An 8,657-nucleotide genomic window follows, 5' to 3' on the forward strand; every position below is an offset into this window, starting at 1 on the left:
AATAGGTTTGTTTTGGTTCCATTTATAAATGTTTTGTGACCTCTGTTGGCGACTTTAAGTAATTACACACATTTTTCGGGGGACTTCCTCTTTCTGCTGAATAAACTATCGTGTGGGTGTGTCCAGACCAGGCAAGATATCATATAACGAAAGGGCTTTTATAAGGCAGCTGTTTTTATACACTCCATAAAAATTACCCACCACAGCTGTAGCACAAACTGAGCTACCGAACAAAAGGAAGGAAAAGCGAACCGCAGTGAAAAGGCATAATTAACAAACGTAAAATAATATATTCGTACACGGTCAAGGCTAATAGGATAACAGTTGCATTAACAGCTGGTGTTTGCGTTTTTTTTGCAGCAGTGTCTGTCATCAGTCATGGAGGATCTCTCTCGTGCTAACAGTCTCTTCGCTCTGGATCTCTATCGGGCTCTGAGTGCGAGCAACGCTGAGAAAAACATGTTCTTTTCCCCGCTGAGTATCAGCACAGCGCTCAGCATGGTCTACTTGGGAGCCCGAGGAGACACTGCCACAGAAATGGCAAAGGTATGAAGAAATGACATGTTCTGCCACTGACATCATTTGTACTAATCATTTTAAAGTCTCAAGTTTCTGTGTTTACTGTTATTTAGCAATGATGATGCAAAAACTAATAATAAAATGGTGCATTAAATGTAGTAATGGTGATTCTTCATGCCAGGGGTGCCCAATCCTGTTCCTGGAAATCTACCTACCTAAAGAGTTCAGTTTTAGCCCTGAGCAAACTCACTTGCCTGTCAAGTTGGGTCAGTTGTGAATGGGTAAAATTTTTGTGGTTTTAAGAGGTTTTTACCCATCTGTTTTTCTCTTTGCAGGTTTTGTCAATTAGTTCTATTTCTGATGTTCACTCTCATTTTAAGACCCTCACCTCAACTATCAACAGACCATCAGCCACCTACATCCTTAAACTGGCAAATCGCCTCTATGGAGAGAAAACCTTCAGCTTCTTACCAGTGAGTCCATTCTGCCTTTAAAAACTGAACTTTTTGATACTCATCATGAGCTTTGCTAAATCCATGCTTTGTGAGAAGAACACATGTATAACTAACATGCAAATGCACTGGGTGTATGTGAATTATTATTATTATTATTATTATTATTATTATTTTGCCTCTATTTTGTCCTGCAGGAGTATTTGAACTCCACTCTGAAGCTGTACCATGCTGACCTGCAGACTGTAGACTTCATTGGAGCATCTGAAGAGTCACGAAAGCTCATTAACAAATGGGTGGAGGAGCAGACAGAGAGTGAGAAGTTAATATCATATCAGAATCTGAAGGTGAAATTTTGTGGTTGAAATGTTTAAAAGCATGGATGAGCAATCTCTTGTTTATCTCTTGTTCAAAACACCTGACATCTAGTGGACGTCTATTTGACATCTGATAGGAAACATCCTATAGACATATTGCGATGATGAGCAAACACTCTAAAAATGATTAGGGTTAGGCATCAAATAGTTGTCTCCGTGATGTATGTGTGCTATCAGGGTAATATTTATAGGATTATTTTCTAAGCGATTACAAAAAGAGTTTATTGGAGGTTATAAAGAATAAAAAAATCTGCAAAATTTGACTTCTGGGGGTTGAATAATTGTGTTCATGATTTTTTTTTAGAGCAAATTAGATTTTCTTTCATCTATGTTTTTTAGAATCAAGGGGGTTGAATAATTTTGATGCATTATATACAGTCAAACCAAACTTTATTGAGACACATTACATCAACATTTCTCACATTATCACAGTTTATTATAGTTTAGAAAATGGTAATAAAATATGACAAGAACTCAGAGTTAAACTGAGTCAAAATGTCAGGTAACTTTGATAGAACGGTAATGAATTACATTCAACCAAAAATTTAGACATCTGTTAGTATAACAACATTTACACAACTATCAATACTATGTTGACCAATTACCAAGCAATGCTTAATTTTGTTCAGGCTGTGGTGTAAAAAGGTCGCATTAGCAATTAAAGAAAAAACACTTGGTCAGGTCAAAGTGTCTGAATAATTTTTGGTCCCAAATTTTAAGCAGTTTTATTGCTAGTCCACTGTATGAAGAATCTTTGGATATAATATCACAGTTTACTGTATTTTACATAAATGAACTATAGTGTCTTGCACCCACTAGTAAAAAAATGGTGTCTGAATCATTTTTAATTTGACTGTATTATTAAATTGATATGTTGATAGGCTATTTGTGATCTGTGAAAAAGATCTGTATAAAATGTATATGATTTAATGCCAATGATCAGAATGCTGTAAATAATCAAATATTGTTTTTTGTTTGTTTTTGTTTCAGATAAAATTAAAGATCTTCTTAAGCGCGGTATAGTAACTGACCTGACCCGACTAGTTCTGGTTAATGCCATCTACTTCAAAGGGACCTGGATGCACAGATTTGAAACAAGAGACACTGAAGAAATGCCATTTAAAATAAACCAGGTGTGATCTACATTTTGCTTTAGTTGTGCAACAGCATATACAAAATGAATACAAAGTTCATTGTGTTGAATTTTAGAAGTCATTTTGTATGTACTATGCATTTCCACAATCAACTGCAATTGTCTTCCATCAGAATGAGCGCCGTCCTGTGCAAATGATGTACCAGAAAGAAATGTTTCCCTTCAGATACATCCCAGAGCATGAACTACAGGTGCTGGAGTTACCATATAAACAGGAGGAGCTCAGCATGTTGATCCTTCTTCCAAATGAAACTCAGGATGGCTCTGACCCTCTTCTGAAGGTCAGCAAAAGTGCAATAGGCAGAAAAATATAATCGTTTGGCGCTTTGAATGTTATTTTTCAGCATGTATGTTTATGTGTTTGACAGCTGGAGAGCGAGCTGACCCTTGACAAGCTGCTTGACTGGACTGAAAGAGAAAAAATGGGCACGTCAATGGATATCAGTGTCCATTTGCCAAAGTTCAAGCTGGAGGTTGACAGCTCCCTATCAGAAATACTGCAAGAGATGGGTATGAGCTCTGTGTTCCAAGAAACAAAGGCTGATCTGACAGGCATGAGCACCCAGCGCAGGCTCCTCATTTCAGCAGTGGCCCATAAGGCTTTTATTGAGGTCAATGAAGAAGGCACTGAGGCAGCAGCAGCCACTGCAGTCATGGTGGAGTTGGACTGTGCTTTCCCGTGTCAAAGTTTCATAGCAGATCACCCCTTCATGTTCTTCATCAGACACAACCCCACTAACAGCATCCTCTTCCTTGGCAGATTCAGAGGTCCATTATAGAAATGTATTTTTTTTTCTGTTACACTCAAATGAAGAAAATAGTGTTTCTTTGAATGTTTTATCAAATAAATATATCACACTGTATACATTCATGTCTTCTCAAATTACGTTATTGCAGATCACTTACAGAAATGTACATTTTGAATCTGCTTTTAGCCTACTGCATCCTGTCAGTGATAAGATGGGTTGTAATACAGCAGTGTTTATTTAAGTCTGTTTTACCTATAGCAACACCATGCGTTGCCCGACTTGCACCAGAGAACTAAAGCAAGCAATTTTAACATTTAATACTTAAAATATACTAGTATGTACAGTATTTTCATGCTACTACTACAATTCACTATTAACTATCCATTTATTACTAGTACACTGGGTTCTTATTAGAACTTATAAAGCCTTATTCTGCATGACCATATTCTAGATTCTTTAACCCTACCCTATCCACCTTATTCTTCAGCGCATAAGTAAACCTATGGTGAGACTTCGGGTTCATTATCTGCTGCAGGGAAATAATGAAAAGAATAACATGCAGTAAATGGTAAAACTGTTTGCACTACAAACCTAATTAAGATATTACGTTAAAATAACATGGAAAGACACGCTGTTTAAAATATCAAGCGGCAAAATGTCTTGTACAGCTAAAAATAGCTGGATGCGAATGAGACCTGAAGCCTGACCCATACAATTTTCAAATTCCACGTCCGTTCTTACAGAAAAAGGTGGATACATTAACATAACTATTACAACAGCTACCTTGCTTATTATCAAGCAGCAAAGTAGTTAAGTGCATTTGTGTTCCCTAATCTAAAGTGTTACCAAAAATACTAGTAGTCGCAACTGGAATACTTAGTAGTTATTCTAAATCAAAAACATCTTAAAGACATCTAATAGACGTCTATTTGACATCTGATAGGAAATGTCCTATAGATGTATTGCAGATGAGCAAACAATCTAAAAAATACATCTTGTTTTCAGATGTAAATGCAGACTTCAAATAGAGGTCTACGAGATGTACATGTGCCATCAGGGGAATAGTTGAAGAGCTCAGATATGCTAATTTTTCTATAAAATTAGCATTTCTTTCTGGCTACTTTGTATAGGTTTCTATGTAAGAACTGGTACTTCTGATTGGGCTGAGGCTGGAATTTAGCGAGTTTGAGGTAAAAGTATTTGATGGACGTACACTATGTGTCAGGAGCATTCACTCAGTATCTTATTTTTGACCGAGATGGCTTTTAGCTGCTTTTGCATCTGAACTCTTCAGATGATGTCTGAAATTAATAGCAAAAATGTTACTAGTAACTTTGGTTCTTTATTTGCAACCTGTAAAAGAGACATACATGCGAGATTAAAAGTATATAATCTAAATCAACTGCGTAGTTTTGGAGCTCTCTATATAGCAAGCTACATAATTATTCATTAAAACAGACGAAATGCAGAATAAAATAACAAGGAAGTGCAACCGTCAGTGGGTGGAGTGATTTTTATCGAAAATGCATAGAAGCACAGTGACAGCAAAAAAAAGTTCCTGTTGACAAGCAACTTTGTTAACGGTGCTGTGCAACCAAACGACCACAGCTGCCACAGTTTTGTACTGCGCATTCAGGCATTCTCGATCGAGTTGTCATCAGTCATGGAGGATCTCTCTCGTGCTAACAGTCTCTTCGCTCTGGATCTCTATCAGGCTCTGAGCGCAAACAACGCTGAGAAAAACATGTTCTTTTCTCCACTAAGCATTAGCGCAGCGCTCAGCATGGTTTACTTGGGGGCCCGAGGAGAAACTGCCAACGAAATTGCAAAGGTAAGAGCAGGACAGTCGCAAAGGGGGGTGCGACGCCCTGTGCGAAGTTGAGATGCAAGGCCCTCTGGAGGAGAGTTTGTGATTGCTACAGTAATAAAGGCAACTTTAACGCGCATCTAATGGACAAACCGAGAGTAGCCTAAACCTTATCATTCAGCGTGAAGGTGCACACCCATTTCAGAAATAGCCTGAAAGAGTTCGGATTGCGAGCTTATTTTCTTGATCTTTTTTGGTAATATGGTAGGCCTATTTCAGAGGCGGCCAATATTTGCGGTTTTGCTAATATTTAACTAATGAAAAAAAAAAAAAAACTAAAGTTACCTCAAGCTTTAATTATGTGCCGCACCCATTTTGGACAGTCTTTGCTTGTTTGCAAGTCAAGGGTATGGCTAAATAAAGAAATTGCTGTTTGATTATATACAGCATTTTTTACGCACTTAACTCTACAAGGCTGAGGAGCGGAGTGTCTTATTATTGCCACAGATGTGGCCATTCTAATGACGGACAAAACACAAATCTCTGTCATTTGCTAGTTAAAATCCACTTGAGATTGATTTCTGGTCAAATGTTTACAACATAATGGCATATGCAAGTGTCTGACCATATTTATAAGCCATAACACGTTGACAACACAGTGTTTAATACAAAAAAACAAACAAACCAAAAAATGTTTTCATTTCCTGAAAAGTAGGGGTTTTGAAACAAATGAGATTTCCGCCCGATAACGATTGCATAATAGGCAACATTTTTAGCAAGCAGAATAATACATATATTCATATATGTGTGTGTGTGTGTGTGTGTGTGTGTGTGTGTGTGTGTGTGTACTTGTTTTTGCTACATTGTGGGGACCAAATGTCCCCACAAGGACAGTAAAACCTGAAATTTTCCTGCGGTCCCCACAATGTTAAAAAATTGTTAAAAATAGTAAATGATGTTTATCTGAAAGTGTAATGATACAAACATGTTTTCTGTGAGGGCTAGGTTTAGGGTTAGGGTCGGGTTAGGGGATAGACAATATTGTTTGGTCAGTATAAAATCTATAGAAGTCTATGGAAAGTCCCCACAATTCATAAAAACAAACGTGTGTGTGTAAAATAAGAGTTTTTCTTTGGATTTGGGGTGAAGTGTAAAATGTACATGTTCTACATAGATTTTGTGAAATTTGCCCATCTGTTTTTCTTTTTGCAGGTTTTATCCTTCAGTTCTGTCTGTGATGTTCACTCTCATTTTGAGACCCTCACCTCAACTATCAACAGTCCATCAGCCTCCTACATCCTCAAACTGGCCAACCGCCTCTATGGAGAAAAAACCTTCAGCTTCTTATCTGTGCGTTTATTCTACCACAATTATTCTGCAACAATGAGACTTTTTGATGCTCTCTGTGTGATTTGAGAAACTTTCTTTATTTTGTTCTGTAGGAGTATTTGGACTCCTCTCTGAAGCTGTACCACGCTGAACTTCAGGCTGTGGACTTCACTGGAGCATCTGAAGAGTCACGGCAGCTCATTAACAAATGGGTGGAAGAGCAGACAGAGAGTGAGAAAAGAATAACATAAAATCAGAATGTAAAATTATGTGGATGGGAAGTAACTGTATATATTAATGCAAATGATCAGAACACTATAAATAATGAAATGCTGTTTTTTTTTTTTTCAGATAAAATTAAAGATCTTCTTAAGCCTGGTGTGATAGATGGGTTGACCCGACTAGTTCTGGTTAATGCCATCTACTTTAAAGGGAACTGGAAGCATATGTTTGAAGAAAAAGGCACTAAAGAAATGGCATTTAAAATAAACCAGGTGCAGTCTGCATTTTGTGTCAGGGGTGCAACAGCATATGAAAAACTTATATAAAGTTGATGTGTTGAAGTCTTTTTCATTTTTGTATATATTATGCATTCTTTCATTTAATGACATTTGTCTTCAATCAGAATGAGACCCGGCCTGTGCAAATGATGTACCAGGAAGAGTCATTCCCCTTCAGGTCCATCCCGGAGGATAATCTGAAGGTGCTGGAGTTACCATATAAAAATGAACAGCTTAGCATGTTGATCCTTCTTCCAAATGAATCTCAAGATGGCTCAGACCCTCTTCTGAAGGTCAGCAAAAGTGCCGTGAGGCAAAAAAAAAAAAGCATAGTTTTAATCCTATGGAATAGTTTGGTTCTGTGTATGTTATTTTTCAGCATGCATGTCTATGTGTTTGACAGCTGGAGAGCGCACTGACCCTTGACAAGCTGCTTGACTGGACCAGAAAAGAACAAATGGCCACATGGATGGATATCAGAGTCCATTTGCCAAAGTTCAAGTTGGAGGTTGACAGCTCCCTATCAGCAATACTGCAAAAGATGGGGATGAGCTCTTTGTTCCAGGAAGCAAAGGCTGATCTGACAGGCATGAGCAGTAAAGGTGGTCTCTTCCTTTCAGAGGTGGTACACAAGGCTTTTGTTGAGGTGAATGAGGAAGGCACTGAGGCAGCAGCAGCCACTGCAGGCTTTACATTTTTAAGTGCCCGCATATCAGAAAGTTTCACAGCAGATCACCCCTTCATGTTCTTCATCAGGCACAACCCCACTAACAGCATCCTCTTCCTTGGCAAATTCAGAGGCCCATCCTAAAATGTTTTTTTTTCCTGGTTTTAATGAAGAAGAAATTATGTTTTTGTTTTAATATTTTAGCAAACAAAAATAATTTGCACCATTTCTATTTGTTTTTGTGTTCACAAATGAAATCATTTCAGATCATTTCTAGTATTGTCTTTTTAGAGTCATACATTTTGGTTTTGAGCATGACTCTTTCAATTGTATGTTCGTCTCAAATAGTTTTAGGGAAAACTGGCAAAATAAAGGCTGGGTGTTGTCTTTTACAAGGAGTCTTTTATTCACTTGGTGCAACTGAAGCTGTCTCAAAACACAAGCACAAAAAAAGAGTTCTGTAAAGTTTATTTTCGTATTTCATAAAATTGAAACAACTGGTCAAATGTTTTCATACTCCACAGTTAACAATATAAATTTAAACTTGTTTGACAAGCATCTCAGAAATACAAAATGTAACATTAAAAGTAACATTTTAATTCAAGTGTATTCTGTTATGTGTTTTCATCAAAATATTGCTTTCTCGTGTCAAATGTGTTGCCGAAATCTGAGCCAGTGATGAGCTGCTGTTTGGCGAGGAAACTGCAAACCTGTGAGAGGAGGAGGGGTGTATAGTTTCAGCTGTCAGTGAGACTGATCCAGCCACTAAACCAACATCTGGGTGACACATACAAAAAAAAAACCTAACCCACGCTGGAAAACCCCCCCCAAAACAACCCAACAATCTCAACCCAGTGGCTGGGTTGAAAAAATAACCCAGCATTTTTGAAAGTGTATAGAGTGTTTTCACAACACGTCATCATTCGGCCATATTAGCAGCGCTGAATGTAAACAATGCCACTGAACCAAACAAAACTTACATATTTGCTGATTATTGCTGCTGAAAATGGTCAATTTTTGTCATGGTTTTGGCTGTACTAAGCGGTCGGACCGGGAAAACATTTGGAGTACTATAGACTGTCTGAGGAACAAAAGCCGTTTGTG

General features: G+C 37.7%; 1 protein-coding gene across 1 annotated transcript; it reads left to right on the top strand.

Annotated features, from left to right (window-relative positions):
- Positions 1-110: 110 nt before the first annotated feature.
- LOC127183152 (uncharacterized) lies at positions 111-7,948 on the top strand. The gene is made up of 14 exons (XM_051138998.1): positions 111-264; positions 361-546; positions 855-992; positions 1,169-1,286; positions 2,339-2,481; positions 2,615-2,782; positions 2,870-3,269; positions 3,437-3,453; positions 4,782-5,081; positions 6,270-6,407; positions 6,500-6,617; positions 6,738-6,880; positions 7,012-7,179; positions 7,290-7,948. Exons 2-14 carry the CDS (start codon positions 379-381, stop codon positions 7,695-7,697), a joined length of 2,427 nt encoding a protein of 808 aa, XP_050994955.1. The 5' UTR covers positions 111-264; positions 361-378; the 3' UTR covers positions 7,698-7,948.
- The last annotated feature ends 709 nt before the right edge of the window (positions 7,949-8,657 follow it).

Source organism: Labeo rohita, chromosome 20, assembly GCF_022985175.1.
Source record: "Labeo rohita strain BAU-BD-2019 chromosome 20, IGBB_LRoh.1.0, whole genome shotgun sequence".
NCBI lineage: Eukaryota > Metazoa > Chordata > Actinopteri > Cypriniformes > Cyprinidae > Labeo > Labeo rohita.

Coding starts and splice junctions, on each gene's coding strand:
- LOC127183152 (XM_051138998.1), top strand. CDS start 379: ATGGAGGATCTCTCTCGTGCTAACAGTCTCTTCGCTCTGGATCTCTAT. Junction 2,482..2,614: donor TGCCATTTAAAATAAACCAG/GTGTGATCTACA, acceptor GTCTTCCATCAG/AATGAGCGCCGTCCTGTGCA. Junction 5,082..6,269: donor CTGCCAACGAAATTGCAAAG/GTAAGAGCAGGA, acceptor TTCTTTTTGCAG/GTTTTATCCTTCAGTTCTGT.